General features: G+C 42.3%; 1 protein-coding gene across 1 annotated transcript in view; it reads left to right on the forward strand.

Annotated features, from left to right (window-relative positions):
• Positions 1–19,265, forward strand: part of RP1 (RP1 axonemal microtubule associated) — a 224,265-nt gene that overhangs the window by 129,319 nt on the left and 75,681 nt on the right. Inside the window, exon 24 of the mRNA XM_056112482.1 lies at positions 8,019–8,182. Coding sequence (XP_055968457.1) covers positions 8,019–8,182 — 164 coding nt within the window. The remainder of the gene's footprint in view (positions 1–8,018; positions 8,183–19,265) is intronic.

Consider the following 19,265-nt stretch of genomic DNA (forward strand, 5'->3'; position numbering starts at 1 on the left):
AAAGACCTCAACATCAGACCGGAATCCATAAGGTACATTGAAGAAAAAGTTGGCAAAACCCTCCATGACATTGAAGCTAATGGTATCTTCAAAGATGTCACGTCACTGGCCACGCAAGTGAAAACAGAGATAGACAAATGGAACTATCTTAAACTAAGAAGCTTCTGCACCTCCAAAGAAACAGTGACCAAAATTCAAGCAGCATTTATAAGCTGGGTGCATCTATAGGAAGAGCGGGGGAGTACTTACTTCATACCTAAGAGTTCCAAGTGCACTCGGTATCCCTCACAGACCTGGAGATGGATTCACTCTAGTCACAGGAAAAGACGCTCTGAAGATGCTTTTAGAGGTGCTCACTTTCAAGCTGACTTGGACACTTAGCTGAAGGCCAGATTCTCACTTGGGGATATGAAGGGTGGAGAGAAGAATAGGAGAGAGATCTTTCTGACAGACTCTAAGCAAAGACCCGGAATAGGAAGAAGCCTTGGAGGAGCGGGGAAGGATGGTGAGGGATCGTGTGTGTGAGAAAGGGCTTCCCGGGACAGAGGCAGTGCTGAGAAATTGTGGACTGCCTGCATCAGGCCGAGAAACACGGGGAACTGAGCACATCACGGGCACGTAAGCACAGATCTCTGGTAAAAGTGGCTGCTCAGATGCACCGAGAGAGACACTTGCTTTGGTCCTGACTTCTTGAAGGGGCAGAGGACAGGTGGAAGGAAGGAATGAGAGAGGCACCACCTGGATTCTGGGGAAACCCTGAGAGGGTTCTGGGACATCCAAGGATCTGGCAGACTCAGGTGTCTGATGGAAGGCATCTTGGACTTACAACCTCTCCAGTTAAGAGTGGAACAAACATTTCATATCTCCATTTATGCTGTCTCCACCCAGTTATCTTCAGGACTGTGAGGGCAGGGGGGTTGCCTGCATCAGTTATTTGGATCTCCCATTCTTTCTGGTTCTCCTATGCCCTCCCCGGCCTTCCTTCTAAGGCGACCATCTCAGGTATATGCTTGCTCTCTGCTGGGCCATCAGGCAAAGCTTATCTTTCCCATCGTTTTTACTGTGCACGGTGGTGATTTTTGGTTTTGTGATCTTCCCTCAGTATGCTCAACTTAGCAATCACAGTGTCAAACCTAACTGACAGGAATTTCTTTAGGCATTCAGTGGGCAAGTGCCAAGTCTCCGAAAACAGGTCCAGGTACAGCAGATGCTTCTGTATTCAACAGCAGGGTCAATTTTCATAGTAATCAGAATCAGATACCTACGCACCACCTATGGAATATTGTCTAAAGCCCAGTGGATTTGGGCTACACCCGGTGTTGCTCAGGGCTTACTCCTGGCTCTGCACTCTGACCTCTGTCCAGTGGGGGTTGGGGGCAGAGAATAAGACAGACAATCAGAAAAACACACAGGGACTGTCCAAGCTTTAGGGTCACCTGGGCAAGGAAGAGAGAGTCATAGCAGAGGCAATCTGTGGGAACCTTAAAGTGTGACGTCATGACAACTTCCTACTCTGTTGCCACCTATGTTATCCTCTACATCTCGAAGATCCTAAACTGTTTCATTTTGCTCTTTCCTGGGCTCTTTTTTTTTTTTTGCTTTCAATCATATTCTAAAAGACTTTAGAACTTTTGCCCAGGGGGCCTTGACTTTGTTGTTGTTGTTGTTGCTAGGGGGATGATTTCCCACAGAATATGAAGAATAAGGTAATGGTCAAATGTTAAGATCTAAGGAAGGGCTATTGAACTTTTACTAGCCAGAGGGACTTTGTCTACCAGAAATAACTGATCTGTGCCTTCTGAAACTAAACCCTCCGTTAGAGAAAGCTTTGGGCCAGGAAAGGTTAATATCTATTTAACCTGCTATCCACTTCTTCCATGGGAAATGAAACTAAAAAACATGAATGGCATGTATTAGTAAAAATATAATAGAAAAATCATTTTTGGGATGGGCATAGGGGTAGACCTAGTTAAGCACTTTGCAGGGGGCTTTGGGGCCACTCCCTGGCAGTGTTACTCTGTCTACCAGCCTAGAAAGTGCAGTGCAGGGCTGAAAGTGCTGTTGTGTATTAAGAACTCAGGGACTGTCAGGGTCATGCATCCACTAGGACCCCTGTATGCAAGGCTCACCCCCTGAACCACTGAGTTCTCTCCTAAGTCCCAGGCACGACACTTTCCTGTCACATATTTTCTTTTTTTCCCCCTTTATTTATTTAAAATTTTTTTTATTAGTGAAACATCATGAGGTACAGTTGTAGATTTACAAACTTTTGTGCTTGGGTTTCAATTATACAATGATCAAATACCTGGGGTGGGAGGGATACTGGAACTCCTGTCACCTATTTTCAAGTCACAGCTCCACTTTTCTTTGTCACACACGAAACTCCCCAAAACACAGTGCCTGGGAACAGCGATCCGTTATTATCGTTCCTCTTTCAGGAGGTTGCCATGGGCCAATGAGGGGGACATTTTCCTGGAACCTCTAGTGAGTTTAGTCAGTTGGTTCTGAACTTGTAGACAATTTAAGGTAGGACTGGGCTGGGGTTCCAAGAAACTTCTCCACACTGTCAGCTCTTGAGGCTAAGGCAGCAGGGGGGGGGGGGGGACAAGAATGGGCTTCTCGTGGGCCTTGGGTTTCCAAAGCTTGGCTCTCAGGTCAGATAAGGAACACCCCAAAAAGCGGTGTCATAGCAGGCCTGAGCTGAACCAGACTGGGCTGTGTCAGAATTCCTTGCAGCATTGTGTTGTTTGAGGATGGCGTAGACACAAAGGAGGGGAGGGGAAGAAGACTTCTCTGATTTATTTATTTGTTTATTTACCTCTTTATTTTTGGGTCTCCCGAGAGGTTCAGGAGACCTGGGAACTCTCTGGAAATTCTTGGCCTGGTCCAGCTAGAAGATCAGACACTGTCAGGGCTGGTGGATGGGGCACTGCTTGGGTTCGAGATGGTATGGGTAAGCCTGGAGGGCGTGTGAGACTTCCAGGGCCAGTGCACTGTCAGGGATTGTCGGGGTCAGGTACAAGCAAGGCGCGTTCCCCGACTCTTGCACCCTCTGGTTTCTTCTAGAACAGAAAAGCCATCACTTTGCAAAAGCGTGTGTGTGTGTGGGTGGAGAGATATCAGTGAGGCCATCTTTAAATAAGGCAGATCTGGCACAGCAAAATAGCTCTGTCTGTTCAGGCTGCCTTGTGAAACAGACCTGATATTTATGGATTCGTGGAGGCAAAACTGAAAAGTGTGACATAAGCTGGGAACTCAATGGGGGTTAATAGCTCTCCATGCTTTGCTGAAGTCGGAACCAGCGTGTGTCCCAGTGCAGAGGCTGACTTTGAGTCATATCAGTTATCTAGGGCAGGAGGCAGCAAACTTTTATAATCAGGAGCCAGATGCTGTGCTATACTTATTATTATTATTTTTTTGCTTTTCGGGTCACACCCAGCGATGCACAGGGGTTCCTCCTGGTTCATGCACTCAGGAATGACTCCTAGCCGTGCTCGGGGGACCATATGGGATGCTGGGAATCGAACCCGGGTCAGCCGCGTGCAAGGCAAACGCCCTACCCGCTGTGCTATGGCTCCAGCCCCTGTGCTATACTTTTTAAGCTTTGCTGGTCACGTGATCTTTGCTTTGGCCCTTTGCCTGGCTGTTGTGGCTTGTGAGCATCCGAAGCGAAAACATAAAATTTTGTGTTTTAAAATTTCAAATTTGGGGGAATATTATAGCAGTGACCTCTGTTTGAAAAAGTTCTGCTATAAAAAAAAAGAAAACTTTTTGTGAAAACTACATATTGAGTTTTAGTCTTTATCTGTGTTGAAATATTTAAAAGTTAACAAGATTTGGGGCTGGAGCGATAGCACAGCGGGTAAGGAGTTTGCCTTGCACGCGGCCGACCCGGGTTCGATTCCCAGCATCCCATATGGTCCCCTGAGCACCGCCAGGAGTAACTCCTGAGTGCAGAGCCAGGAGGAACCCCTGTGGATGGCCAGGGTGACCCAAAAAGCAAAAAAAAAAAAGATTCCAGAACTTCGGGGGCTGGAGCGATAGCACAGCAGGGAGGGCATTTGCCTGGCACGCAGCCAACCCGGGTTCAATTCCCAGCATCCCATATGGTCCCCTGAGCACCGCCAGGAGTAACTCCTGAGTGCAGAGCCAGGAGGAACCCCTGTGCATCACCAGGTGTGACCCAAAAAGCAAAAAAAAAAAAAGCTAACAAAAAAAAGCTAACAAGATAGGGGCCGGAGTGACTACAGATAAATAAAATCTTAATTACAAAACCATGCCTATATTCAGGGTGGATTTGTCTAATGAGCCATGATTTGTCAAGCTCTGGTGGGTGACCTCTCCATGAATAGAACGCCTAGCCTGTAAGTCATTTGCTAGTGAATCATTAGCAAATGGTATCAGTTAAGATCTATAAGTTCTGTCTATTTTAATTTGATAATTTGCCTCAAACAGTGCTTTAGAGAACTGTTGGATGTAGCTCACAGTCCTTGTACCTAGTTGGATGTAGATCACAGTGCTTGTACCTAATATGCACTCTTAATAGATAGAAATAAGCTAGCAAACGTATTGATCAGCTTCTGTTAGCACTATTTCCTTCAGCTCAAGATTTTCTAATTAATTGCATATGTACTGGTTGCAGTAGCTACCAAACAAAGATAAAATAGGGAGCGTGTATTTCAAATGCAAATTCTAGTAAATTATTTTGCTCACAAAAGTAAAACTTTTTTTTTTTTTTGCTTTTTGGGTCACACCTGGCGATGCACAGGGGTTCCTCCTGGCTCTGCACTCAGGAGTTACTCCTGGCGGTGCTCAGGGGACCATATGGGATGCTGGGAATCGAACCCGGTCACCACGTGCAAGGCAAACGCCCTACCCGCTGTGCTATCTCTCCAGCCCGAAAGTAAAACTTTTTATTTAAAACTTCTCTCCAGCTGTTGTAGAATATACCTAGATAATTTTTTGTTTGTTTCTTAATTTGGGGGGCACATCTGGTGGTGTTTAGGGTTTACTCCTGGCTCTGCACTCAGGCATCACTCTTGGGGTAGCGTGTAGAGTGCTGGGGTTCAAACCTAGGTTGGTTGCCTGTGGGCAAATGCCCCAGATGCTGGACTATCACTCTGGCCCCTATCTTGTTAACTTTTAAATGTTTCAACACAAATGAAAAATAAGCCTCAATATGTAGATTCCACAAAAAGTTTTCTTCTTTCTGTAGCAGAACTTTTTCAAACAGAGGTCAGTGCTGTAGTATCTCCCCAAATTTAAATTTGAGAGCTGACAAGAGTAATGAAACGGACGGTTCAAGGTAGATTGTCAACCATGAATTATTGCATGGTCAACAGACTTTTAAAAAGTCTTTTTAGGGACTGGAGCCTTGGTAGAGCAGTATGGCGATCACCTTGCATGTGACTGGCAAAAAGAAAAAAACCTTTCAAAATGCTGGTGAGTATAAGATAAATATTTAGACTTCAATTACCAGACATTCTCTTTGTTCCTTTGGGAGCTTCAAGATAATAGAAGTGATTTTCCGAAAGAGTTAATGGGTGACAGTTTCTTTATGCCTCCGGGGTGAAGAAGGCAGCTGAAGGAGAGGAGAAAAGAGGAACAGATAGACAGAATGTCTGATCTCATTTTCTTCTATTCTTCAGCAAAGTGAAACAAACACTAAGAAATGCAGCAGAAAACTTATGACTGCGACACATACAGCAAGCAATACAGGGCTATCAACATATTTTTAGCTCTGATAAAAATGAACTGTGTCTCAGCACAGTAAAAAGTTTAATCCTAAATGCAGAGTCTCCTTCTTTGTTATCATCTGCAAATAAATGTTTGGCTTTTGTGTGTGTGTTTGTTTTAGGACGTTGGTTCTTCTATGAGGTTAAGTGATCTTATTAAAAATTATCTTATAGAAAATATTGCATGATATCTATGTGTTTTCCAATGGTAGAAAAGAAGATTATTTTTCCCCGGCCCCACCTCCAGTGGAAAATCAACCACTGAAGACATTTCACCAGTTGTTTCGTCCTTGGCTCCTATTCTGGTGACATGCTAATTCCGAGTGGATGTACAAAGCTGTTTATAGATCAGTGGCTCATTTATTTGTCTCGATTGTAGTAAGATTTTAAAGCCCTTGCACACCTAATTCTTCTCTATGTCTCCAAGGAAATGTGATATAAAATCCCTTGGCTGTCCTTGATGACAGAAAAAGAGGTTAGGATAAGATAGAAAAGAAGATCTAAAATATGGAATGGTGGGCCAGAGAGATCGTGCAAGGATAACTTGCCTTGCGTGTAACTATAGTCCCTGCAACCCAGGTTTGAATCCCAGGCACCATGCTCAATCCCCTAAATGCTCCCAGATCTCTCCTGAGCAGAGAGCCAGGAATAACCCCAGGTGTGGCACAACTGCCAAGAAATAAATTATTTTATTTTATTTTTAAATTTTTATTAGTGAAACGCCACGAGGTACAGTTGTAGACTTACAAATTTTTGTGCTTGGGTTTCAGTTATATAATGATCAAGTACCCATCCCTCCACCAGCGCCCATTTTCCACCACCACGGGTCCCAGTATCCCTCCCACCCCCATCTCCCCCATCCCACCCTGCCTCTGTGGCAGGGCATTCCCTTTTGTTCTCTCTCTCTTATTGGGTGTTGTGGTTTGCAAAAGAGGCAATGGGTGACAATCATGTTTAGTCTATAGTCTACTTTCAGCATGCTTCTCCCATCCTGGGAGGAAGAAATAAATAATTTTAAAAGTGGAATAAAATTCTTTAATTCCTTGAGTGGTGAATCAGAGCATAAGAGGGAGATTTCCTGTAAGAATATCTGGAAAGTTTTTTTGATAGGCATCCAGTTTTCTATTTGCATGTTTCTTGCTTTCTCACATAAAAAGAAGTTGCTACCAGGTAGAAGCAGGGAATACACCCTCTTTGAATGCTATTCCTTTGGCATTTTGATGCAGAGGGTTCCGTTCAAGCTTAGCGAATGTGTTGTGATGTCAAATTTACTCAAGGAACATTTAATTAAAGTGGCTAGAGATATTTAAAAGTGTCCACATATATAAACTTCATGTAGTGTATGTATGTGGAGTTATATATTAAAAAGAAATCTCTTTGAGGAGGAGTTACTGAGAGATCAGGTGATCTGAGCCGTGGGAGGTCTTTACCATATTTTTTAAATCTGAAAAAAAACACAACAAGATAGTGTGTGCATTGCAGCACTGTTTACAATAGCTAGAATCTGGAAAAAATCTGAGTGCCCAAGAACAGATGACTGGTTAAAGAAGCTTTGGTACATCTACACAATGAAATACTATGTAGCTGTCAGAAAGGATGAAGTCATGAAATTTACATACAAGTGGTACTACATGGAAAGTATCATGCAAATGAGTCAGAAAGAGAGGGATAGACATAGAAAGATTGCATTCATCTGGGGGATATAAAGTAACAAAATAGGAGACTAAACCCAAGAATAGCTGAGATAAGTACCAGGAGGATTACTCCATGGCTTTGAGGACAGCCACACACACTAGGGGAAAAGGCAGCTCAGATAGAGAAGGGAGCACCAAATAAAGGGTGTTGGGAGGTTCCTCTCAGGATGGGAAATGCGTGATGAGAGTAGACTATAGTCCGAACAAGATTGCCACTCAATGCCTCTTTTGCAAACCACAGCACTCAAAAGGAGAGAGAGAACAAAAGGGAATGCCCTGCCACAGAGGTAGGGTGGGATGGGGGGAAGGGGAGATGGAGGGTGGGAGGGATACTGGGATCCATGGTAGTGGAGAATGGGCACTGGTGGAGGGATGGGGACTCGATCATTGTATAACTGAAACCCAAACGCAGAAATTTGTAAGTCTACAACTGTACCTTATGGTGTTTCACTAACAAAAATTTAAGGGGAAAAAAAGATAGTGTGTGCATTGGGGACTTTTGAAAATAACAAAAAATGCATTTGGGTAAGTGGTAATGAGCCCTGGCTCTCTTGTGGACTGGATTGTAGCTTCTGTTTTTCCTTTGCAGAAGGAGATTGGAGGGTGACTGTTCTCACTGGAGATCACGAGAATGCTGGTACCACAGCCACGGTATTCCTTTACGTCTATGGAGAGACGAGATGCTCAGGGCCCATTATTTTGGGGTCCGGAAGACACCAGCTGTTTACTCCCAACACCGCAGATATTTTCAAGGTGAGACCTACGCTTGCCAATTGCTGGCTAGGGTCTCCTATGAGGTACCGGCATGACATGCTGGAATTGCTTGGTTGTTCACTTTGGCCCTACCTTTGCTTTCCATTTTCTTGGTAAACATGAATCTTTTATCCTTAGAACTTTGGGAACCAGGACAAATCACAGAAAATTGATGGGAGGAGGGCTTCTCCCACTTTATTTGCATAAAGGCAACCTGGCGTGTATAGTTTGAAATGTTTAAAAATTAGAATAGAGGGACCAGAGCAATAAGACAGCAGGCAAAACACTTGTCTTGCACGCGACTGACGTGGGTTCAATCCCCAGCATCTTGTATGGTCCCCAAGCACCGCCAGGGGTAATTTCTGAGCGCAGAGCCAGAAGTAACCCCTGAGCACCACTGGGTCTGACCAAAAAAGCCAAAGAACAAAATAACAACCTGCCACCCCTAAAAATTAGAGTAGAAAAGTTTATCCCTAAATTGCCATCAAGACAAATATTTCGAGTTTTGTTTGGGAAGTGATATTTCCAGAACATTTGGGGAGGCTTCAAAATATCTGGGGGATGAGGGTATGCTAAGAATTCCTAAGAAGACCTTTGCCCCCTCCAAGGGAGTCTCGGCCACAAGGCCCAGGGAGTCAGCACTAAGAGCCACAGACATGGTGTTGCTAGACTCTGCCGTGTTGGGAGTCCCAGGTCACCTCATGGTACTTGGGGCCTGGGGGTTCTTCCGTGCAGTGCCTGAGGAAATGACTGCATGCGAGACACACGCATCTATTTCTATTAGTTTTGAATGTTTTCTTTCTAGTACTTATCCATGTCGCTGAATCATCATGCCGGGATACTACAGATACTATCAGAAAGGTAATGAAGCCTAATGGCGCCAACATAGTTGGTTGATTGGCTATAGTTCAAACTGAGAGGTTGGTTGGCTACAATTCAAATTCTGATTGTGCCACTTCCTAGCATGGTGACCTAGACAAGTTGCTTGAGTAATGTGTGCATTAATAACCCATATGTGAAAGCATTCTCAAGAGGATTTAATAAATAAACCCATGTAGAGTTGTTAGTGTAGTGAGTGGAATGTTTGAATAATGAGTGCTATTTATATTTTGGTGCATAAGTAATTTTGTGATCTCTTAGTTATGCAGGGGGCTCTAAGTGTTTCTAATGATGATTTTTTTACTGATTAAAATATTGAATATATGAAACCATAGGCAAATCAAATACTTGGTCATTACTGGACATTAAAATCTCTTTGGGGACTTTGCTATTGTAAGTACTATTTATGGACATGAACATATTTTTGGCCTAGTTTCTTTCTTTTTTCACTATGCCAGAAGTCTTGCTCTGTCCCATTTAATCTTTATATTTTGCTCTATTTTATGGAATTTTCTCTCCATTAAATCTATTTGTGCTTCTGATCTCTATAATTTGCCAAAGAGCAATAAGATCTGACGTGATGTAAATATGACTTTGGACCTAAAATATGTCACGTGACCAAGTGAGACGAGCCAAGTGATGTCACGGACACCTTGGTGGTCTTGTTGTTGTCAGAACTGTGGACACTTCCATGTGCATAAGTGGTTCATGTTGTAGGTAGCGATGTGGGACAACGCCATCATTTTATAGCATCTTCAGACTCACTCAAAGGTCTTCAGGGACACGAGATTGGCAGATGGTCTAGACAGCAGAAGGATTCTGGCTTGGAAAGAGATCTCAGGATGTTGCATTACTTTAGGTCACGCCCTTCTATAGCTATGACTATGCAGAGTGAGCTCTACAGGAACTCCAAAGTGTCAGTTAATCTCAAGCTGGAAGAAAAAAATGAAGCATCTTCCTTTGACCAAGAGAAAGATTAAAGCAGTGGTCAGTACAGCAGAAAGCTTGAAGAAAGGAAGTAGAGACGTGCTGTAGCCACAGATGTGGGACCTCACTTAATTGCTAGCTCTGCAATTTCATCCATGAACTGACGTTGACAAAACACCTGTGACTATGCCTTGAAAGCCTGAAAGTTTAATGAAAACGACTTTGCTGAAAATGGTTGAGTTTTTGCTGCCTTCTCTTTGGGGCATTCATTGTTGAATTTGTGGTTATTCTTACTTGGGTTCGGGCGAGGGAGGAAGAGCACCACAGAGGCAGCCCCTGGCCGCCATGGCTACTGTTTACTTCCAAACCTGCCCAGAGATTCGCCAAGATTTTTATGGCGTTTTTGCAAATTGAAACACTAAATACTACTCCTCATTGTTTGGGAGAAGAGAGTGGTTAAACTCTTCACCCCTGGAAAGTAGTTTCCTGCTTCTGGTTTACTCTTGTATATAGTCAGTTAATTATGTAGATGAATAAGTTTAATATTTGTTATGCACTCGCAGGACACTTGCACCGTCTTATTTATATCATTTTAGGTCCAGAAATTGAATTTCACAGTGAATTTTTTTCCTTTTAAGAAATAATTTATATCAGCAGGGGCTACAGCGCCCATGTTTGAACTGAGTCTCATCTTTTCTATCTAAATGATATGCATAATCTACTTAACATTTCTGAGCTTTAATTTTCTCACTTGTAAAATGGGGACAACAATATTTGCTGATTTCTCATGTTTACTGAAAGAGTTGAAATTTGAAGTATTTTATGTAAAGCTTCACCATTCTTGTATTTCTAGCTCTGAGGCTTTTATCATTATGGACACAAGTCCGTCTTCTAAGAGGTGGGATTTAAGATAATTTGGGGGTTGGATGGGAGCAGGGAGACAGCTCGGCAGATGGCTCAGGCGGCCGAGACAAGGTGTGTGTGGAAGTTAGTCTGGAGTTCGGCGTGGGTGGGAGCCGAGGGGCCGAGCAGGCTGGCGAGCTGGGGCAGGGCAGTGGCTGCCAGACCTACACAGGCGCATCTCTCGGGCCTCTGTGGCTGCTTAGAGTTGAGACGGGCTTGTAAACCTGTGTGTATTGGCCAGTGGGCAAGTGGTGCCAGAATTCTATCTTGATTGGCACAGTTTCTATAACTTTTTTCTTTAAATCTTTTTTCTCCTTCCTCTTTTTTATTCTTTTCTTTTCTCTTCTCTTTTCTTTTCCTCCCTCCCTCCCTCCCTCCCTTCCTTCCTTCCTTCCTTCCTTCCTTCCTTCCTTCCTTCCTTCCATCCCTCCTCTCCTTCCCTCTCTCCTTCCTTCCTTCCTTCCTTCCTTCCTTCCTTCCTTCCTTCCTTCCTTCCTTCCTTCCTTCCTTCCTTCCATCCCTCCTCTCCTTCCTTCCTTCCTTCCTTCCTTCCTTCCTTCCTTCCTTTTTTCTTCTCTCCTTCTCTCCTTCCCTCCCCCCCTCTTTCCCTCCCTTCTTCTCTCCTTCCCTCCCTCCTTTTCTCCTTCCCTCCCTCCTTCCCTCCTTCCCTCCCTCCCTTCCTCCCTCCCTCCCTTCTTCCCTCCCTCCCTCGCTCCTTTGCTTCCTCCCTCCTTCCCTCCTTCTCTTCTTTCCTGGGGTTCCTCCCAGCCATGCTCAGAAGGTCTGAATGCCTTTCCTGACAAAACTCGGTCCACTGGACAGGATGGTGCAGTTTTCAGCCCTGCAGTGCCTGGGCTTCAGGGATTGCACTTGGAACTGTGAGGCTGCTGGACACGTGGCAGTAACTGGAGTGAAACGCAAGGCCTTGCATATTAAAGGCACCTGCCTGCTTAACCTCTTTGCCCCTTCTTTTCTTTTAATAAATAAATGAGTCAATTAATCAATGAAAGATGATTCTGCTGGGTCACTGGGGATCTGCAGCATTTGCAGTGTCCTTTGAGACAGTGGACTTTCCTGTGGACAACTGGATTGTTTTCCTCAGCCATAAAATGGAAGTTTTTTGTTTTTAAGTGACATCTACAATTGGACACTAAATTTTTATGCATGAATTTTTACTAAGAAACAAGTAGGGTAGAGGGGATGTCTCTCAGTGGGAGAGTGCTCACCTTGTACATTGTAAAGTTTGCGTTTGGTTTCTTGAGGAAAGAAGGAAGGAAAGAAGGAGGGGGGAAGGAGGAAGAAAGGAAGGAAGGAGGAAGGAAGGAAGGAAGGAAGGAAGGAAGGAAGGAAGGAAGGAAGGGAAGAAGGGAGGAAGGAAGGAAGGGGAGAAGGAAGGGAGGAATGGAGGAAGACAGAAAGGGAGGAAGGAAAGAAGAAGGAAGGAAAGCCGGAAGGAAGAAAGGAGGAAGAAAGAAGAAAGGAAGGAAAGAAGGAAGGGAGGAAGGGGGAAGGAAGAAAGGAAGGAAGGAGGAAGGAGAGAAATGAAGAGTAAAGAAAGATAAGGAAGAATGAATGAAAGAAAGAAAAGGAATGAAAAAGAGAAGAAAAAGCAGTAGAATTATCATGGTAAAAGTATAAGAAACTATAGGAAACAAAACACCAAAGAACGAGAAATGTATATATATATATATCTGCTGGAGGTATAGTACAGCAGATACGCTGTACTATATCTCACGGAAATAGTATTTTGTCTGCATTGTTTCCCATAGGTTTCCCTAAATCTTGCATTTAGTCCCTGGCTCTGCATAATGTCCTCTGAGGCCTACCAGAAATTTAGCAGGAGCACAGAGCTTACACAGCGCCAGGGGGCCAGTTGGTGGGTGTGACCCCCGCCTACTGGAATTTGGAGGATCTGGGTGGAGGATGCCCAGCCCCAATCCGAGTAGGCCTGGAGATCTCGGCCCTGGAACCCGCGTGGCTTTGTCCCTCTGCCAGTACCTTCATGTGTGCGGAGAGTGGTCTCAGCATGGTGGTGGCTGGTCCTGGAGGTCTTCGGCTGCCGGAGCCCTGGTCGGGGCGGGGAGGAAAAACTCAACCCGCTCCCCTCCAAGGGGCCCCGGCGAGGACAGCCAGGCGCGGGGGCAGGAGACTGGACAAACTGGCAGGCTACCGAATGTAGCCCGCCCACACGGCAGAGTCTGGCAAACTCCCCGTGGCGTACCCAATATGCCAAATACCAGTAACAATGATGGGTCTCATTCTCCTAAAGAGCCTTGAATATAATCTCAGGGCTAGGATGAAGGAGACGTTACTGGGGCCTGCTCGAGGCAATCGACAAATAACAGGATGATTTGTATAATTTGTGTGACAGAGCTAGGAGTAAACTTCAAGCAGCCAGATGTTGCTCCCACATCTGTAGCACTGTAGCACTGTCCTCCCATTGTTCATCGATTTGCTTGAGCAGGCCCAGTAACGTCTCCATGGTGAGGCTTGTTGTTACTGTGTTTGGCATCTCAAGATACGCCACGGGGAGCTTGCCAGGCTCTGCCGTGCTCCCACAACAAAGTAAAATAACTATGAAAAGCAAATGAGTACTCTACAGAAGAACTAAATTTTCTCAAAGAAATAAGTATTTTTAAAAAAGTATTATTGGGGCTGGAGAGATAGCACAGCGGGTAGGGCGTTTGCCTTGCACGCGGCCAACCCGGGTTCGATTCCCAGCATTCCATATGGTCCCCTGAGCACCGCCAGGAGTAATTCCTGAGTGCAAAGCCAGGAGGAACCCCTGTGCATCGCCAGGTGTGACCCAAAAAGCAAAAAAAAAAGTATTATAAAAAAGATAGCAATTGCTATTTATTGTAGAACTACCAAAATATTAAAGTATGCCCTTAAATAATCGAAAGAGAAACTAGTGAATAGATAAAATGAATTGTTACTTGAACGTTTTAATTATCAAAATGTATACAGGAACCATTCTTCATCTTTTGGTTGTCATTTAAGTTAGTAAAAATAAATGATAAAGTTGTTCATATCCTGGCTTCACAATATTACCTCAACTTGATATGTTTCTTACCTTTAGCTGTATCTTCACTTCCTATGTACAACCTTAGTGTGTATGATATATTTTGTAAATCTATTTTTCTATTGGACTTGGGTAGCTAAAGCTATTAATATTTTACATGCAATTATTATATTCAGTAGTTAGATTTTGCTTTTTCCTGCATTAGTGGGATCTCTAAATAATAGGATTATGAAAATGAATATTTTGAAATTGTTATTCATTTAGATTTTTTTTAAAATACAAACTCAGCAAGACCTTAATAGTGTTATTTGTTATTATAAAATAAAGCAAAATATAAAATAAGAAACTACAAAGTGGCTCATTTTAGTGCTACATAAAATTAATAATAAATTTTAATTTTAACAAAAAGTTAAATAAGTCTCACTCTATACCATATATTTATTCAATACTTTATGGAGAAATTCTTTGGAAGATAATATGCCAACACGTTGAGTCTTTTTAAGATGCATGGATATTTAATGCATACGTGTCTTTATAATTAAAGTAGGTGTCTTATTAAGATGCTTCTTACAGTTTAGTCTAATCTATCACTTTCTTCTCTACTTAACAATCACTGTCCTCTGACTATGTTAGCACCAGCCTCATTTAAAGTAACCATTACATTTATGGAACTAAAGTCTACCACTGATTTTTGCTTTTTATTCCTCCCATTTATTTTTTCTTCCCTTTTCCCTTGTTTTTGGCTTTCCTGGATCTCATTGAACTTTTAAGATGAATCCTGTAACTGTGTTGCATCTGAGTTTTGATTTTATTAAGGCTTTGTGTCGTCTTCAGAGTAAGGATTTTCCCCTTTCTTTTCAAAACATGGTTTTCTTGCCTTTCTTCCCCCCCGGACTTGCAATTTTTAAAGAATTAAGTTGGGTGTGTTAAATAGAACAGGAGGCACCTAGGCAGAATCTGTTTGTGCTGAGAGAACTGTGCACCTTCTTGCAGCTTCATTTATTCAGAAGCGTCTTTGCAAATGTTAGCAGCAGCGGGACTGGAAGTCAAGCCCATTGTTCCCCTCAGCGTGTCACACGTCCATCTTCCTCTACCAGTACCTCTGCTTAGGATGCAGCCTAATTTGTCCCACTGTTCCGCTCTCTCTTGAGTGACTCGAGGTTCCTGTTCAGAAGGGGCTTTGTCTGTCCCCAAGTCTCCAGGCTCAATTCCGCTGTTCTTTTTTCTGAGGGCTTGTGAATGCTTTGAGGAAGGGTTGGGCTGTCTTCTGGATCTCCCAAGGGAACCTTCCTCTTGCTCAGGCCCTGAGAATCTAAGTGCCTGGCTAGGATGTTCCCAAGCGTTGCCGCTGTTCTCCAGATACAGGCTGCGTCTAGCACGTTTCTGCTCATGGGTCAAAGTCAAGCTACTTCATCCTTTCCCCCTTTTCCTTGCAGTGCAAAAGCAGCGGCTGTCCAGAGCACCCTCAGGTGCATATTTCAACAGCTCCTTCATTTGAAGATGAAACCTTCTGTGTAAAGAGGACTAGGAGAAATAAGTGTGGGCAGAGGGCTTCGGCAAATGTTGCTTCTTCCCTTCACCATTATTGGGAGGGAATCCTCCTGAGTGATATCCTTAATTTTTTTCTGCACAAATCTAGAGCATTCCTGAAGAAAAGGCTTGTCATAAGATACATAGTCTTCTGACTCACGTTCAGCCTTTGGCAATTTGTTGGAAATTTCTAGGTGAATTAATTGCCTGTCTTACATGAGATCTGTTGGCATCTGTCCCAGATAAGCAAACGGTTGGGCCTTGCTTTCTCGCTGCAAAAATCTGTCTCTCCAGATTTGGGGTTAGTTTGCATCCTGGAACCTTGACCTGCAGAAAATTCATACCTTTGACTTTGTAAAAGTTTTCTTTGCTGTGAAGGGAAAGGGTGACACTCCAACTCTCTGCATCCCTAAATTCAAGCTAAGAATATCTATATGAGTAGGCAGATTTATTTATTGCCTTTTTGTTAAGAGTATGATTTTGTAAACCATTGTCCCTGAAAAGGTAACAGTAAAATTTTAAATGTCTGTGTCTCATTAAGCCATTGGACAAATAACATATTCTTTAGAAACTTAAATTTGCCATGATCCATTTTGTCTGAGGTTGGAGAAAGAGAAATGAAAGTTATATTCAGGAAAGAATTTCTAAATCATAAAAGTTCATTATGCTTTCTCTGACAATCTTAAAAAAATTTGGTAAACTTTCTGCATATCCTGATTTAGATAAAATTATTGAGTAAGAAAATATGATTGATATTTTATAGAAACTATCAGGAAAATGCATATCAAAGTAAAAATGAGATATTCCCCCATACCTGTGAGTGGGCTACATCAAAAAGACCCAAAACAACAAGTTTTGGGAGTGGTGTGGTGAAAAAGGAATCCTCAAAAGCTATGGAGATTTACATTGGCTCAGTCTCTCTGGGAAACAATATGGCCACATCTCAAAATAATAAAACTGGGCCTATAATATGATTCCACTGTTAGATATTTAGCCAAAGAACACAGAAATAATTAACTGAAAAAATATTTGCTTGTTATGTACACTGCAACACTATTTACAATATCCAAGGTTTGGAAGCAAACCAAATATGCAATGAAAGATAGCTGGATAAAGGAGTCAGTCTGTATGTACAATGGAATGCTCCTAATCCGTAAAAGATATGGAATTGGACCATTTATCACAACCTGGATGGAATTGGAGGGCTTGTCAAGTTAACTGAAGCAATTTGGAAGAAAGAAAAGTAATGGATGCGCTCACCCTGATTTAGGATATAGAGAAGCAAGGCAAGGGGCCAGGAGAAACTCTGGGAGACTTAATCAGGACTCAGACAGTGGGACTGAGAGTACCTGAGAGGCCCCGGAGAGAAGACATCAAAGCATGGAAGAGGAGTAATGAATGGAGAAGAGAGCTGTTGGTACTTTTGTGGTGCAGTGACACATCTATTGGAAAGGAAAAATTGTACTTCTAAAATACACACCCTCATGGAAAATAACAATACCTCAACAAAAAGGAAATCACGCAACATTAAAAAGCAAAGTTTTAAATAATTAGAACAAAAGCAAAGTGAGAACTCTATTCAGATGTGAATTTGTAGTAGGAAACCCAGAAAAGCCCAATCAAATGAAGGACAGAGAAAAAAAATCTCAACAAGATTTTTTAATCCAGTTTCTCAAAGAGCATTTTAAGAATGGCTAATTGTTTTTTCCTTCCTGAGCATGGGCTCTTCTAAGGGTATTATTTATTTTGTTGTAGTTAAGCAGATGCAATCAATATTTGTAACTGTGCTGAAACCTCTGACAAGTATGGAACTATAAAATAAAAAACAATCACATTGAAGAGAAAGGATATATACTCATGGAACAGGTAGCTTGCCATAAATTTTTTGAGTTAGTACCCCATCAGCAGTGTAGATAAAAATGTTACAGGTACTTAAAGCAAGAATCTATGGCTTTCTCTTGGGACTGGCTAAGGCAAAATCTTTCATGGGTGTAGATAAGTGGACCTTTCAGCTGGGAGGAGGTTGTTCTAGAAGTGTCCTTGTGTAAAAGTCAGGTAGCTTACTAAGCTCAGGGAGAAAAGAACTTTTTTACTCTTTAGAATCACAGTTCTTTTCCCCCTGGTTTCCTTTGTACTTCTCAAATCAGCAGCAGTTATATCTGTGCTGAGTATGCCCAATATTTTCTTAAACTTGTTCTGCTACCAAGATCGCAAACTATTATAGCAAAAAATAAAATAAAATAAAATAAAAAGCTCACTGGCAACTCTGGTTTACATTTTAGTATAATTAGAGCCCAGTTTTCAATTCAATTTTAAATATTGCTTTGGGAATCTGATAGATGAAGAGGATTCTCTGCAAATTTGATCTTCACTGCCTCGTGGAGAAGATAAGAGAAAGACACAGACAACATTTTGGAGCATTGAAAAGACTAAAACGGATATTATGGAGGAACACAAGAAAGAGGGGTGGTTGCTGCCTTGCTTCACAGGAGATGGTCCGGAGTCCGCGAAGAACCCAGAGCATCATTTGAACTTCCGTACAAGAACCTGATGTTCTATGGGACATGCTGAAGAAAGATAAAGAGTCACAAAAACTATTTGTCAAATAATGGAACTACGCTATATCCACCCTCAAATGCAATGTAGGGAAGGATGCTGAGAAAGTTCCTTAAAATAATAAAATTTTTGATAAAAAATATTGGGCACTCAAAAATTTTTAGATCATCTGGATTACAGTTTTGATAAGTTTTAAACATATTTGCTTGTGGTTGGGACAGACCCAGCAGAGCTCAGGGATTAATCCTGGCACAATGCTCAGTGATTATTCCTGTTACTGTGCTCAGGGAGCACTCCTGATGGGACTCAGGAGACCATCAAGGGTGCAGGGGATCAAACCTGGGTTGGCCCCATGCAAAGCAAGCACTGTGCCATTTCTCTGGCCCAGATAATTTTAATTTTTATTAAGTTATGATTTTTGATTTTATGATGTATTATTTTTCTCTGCCAAGACTTTTAACTATCTTCTCTTACTTCAATAAATGAATTTATGTACTAATTACATATCTGTTTGGCTATTTATTAGTAGTGCTAAGCTATTTTTCAAACTAAATATCTGTATTACAGCAGAAATTTTTTCTTGACATCCTTCACTAAATTTGAATACTGGCTCCAGAATTGGATAGATAAATTAGTACTTTCAGTCTTTTCACTGATATAGAAGTTAATAAAAAAAAACAAGAATCCAGATAAAGCAAACTGATTCTGTGAAAGATGTTTTATCGAACTTCATGAACAAAATAAGCCAGCTGAATAACTACATATTAAAGGCATTTACATATTTGTCAATGCATTTTTACAGATGCCAGTAACTTTCCAAACCAGAATGCACAGGTCTACAAGTGTTCATTAATGAGTTCATTCAAACATTCAAAGACAGAACTATGCTAATTCTCTCCAACCTCTTGTAGAGGATAGGAGACTAAGTACTTCCTGACTAATTAAGTCAGAATTACCTTAATTCCAAAGCCAAGCAAGACATCACAAGAAATGAAAACTTCATTCCAATATTGCAGATGAGCATGGAAGGCAAAATTCTCAACGAAATATTAGCAAATTTATTCTAACAATCTATTAAAAGATAAATACAATTATGATCAGCTGGAATTTATCCCAGGTATAGAATGCTGATTCAACATTCAAAAATCAATTTGTATAGGGGCCCGGGAGGGAGTGTATAGGGGTGGAATGCATACTCCGTAGCGTAAGTGAGGCCCCTGAGTTTGATCCCTGGGATCACATGGCCCTTAGCACAGCCACACAGAG

This window comes from Sorex fumeus, unplaced genomic scaffold (assembly GCF_029834395.1).
Source record: "Sorex fumeus unplaced genomic scaffold, SorFum_2.1 ptg000002l, whole genome shotgun sequence".
Lineage (NCBI taxonomy): Eukaryota > Metazoa > Chordata > Mammalia > Eulipotyphla > Soricidae > Sorex > Sorex fumeus.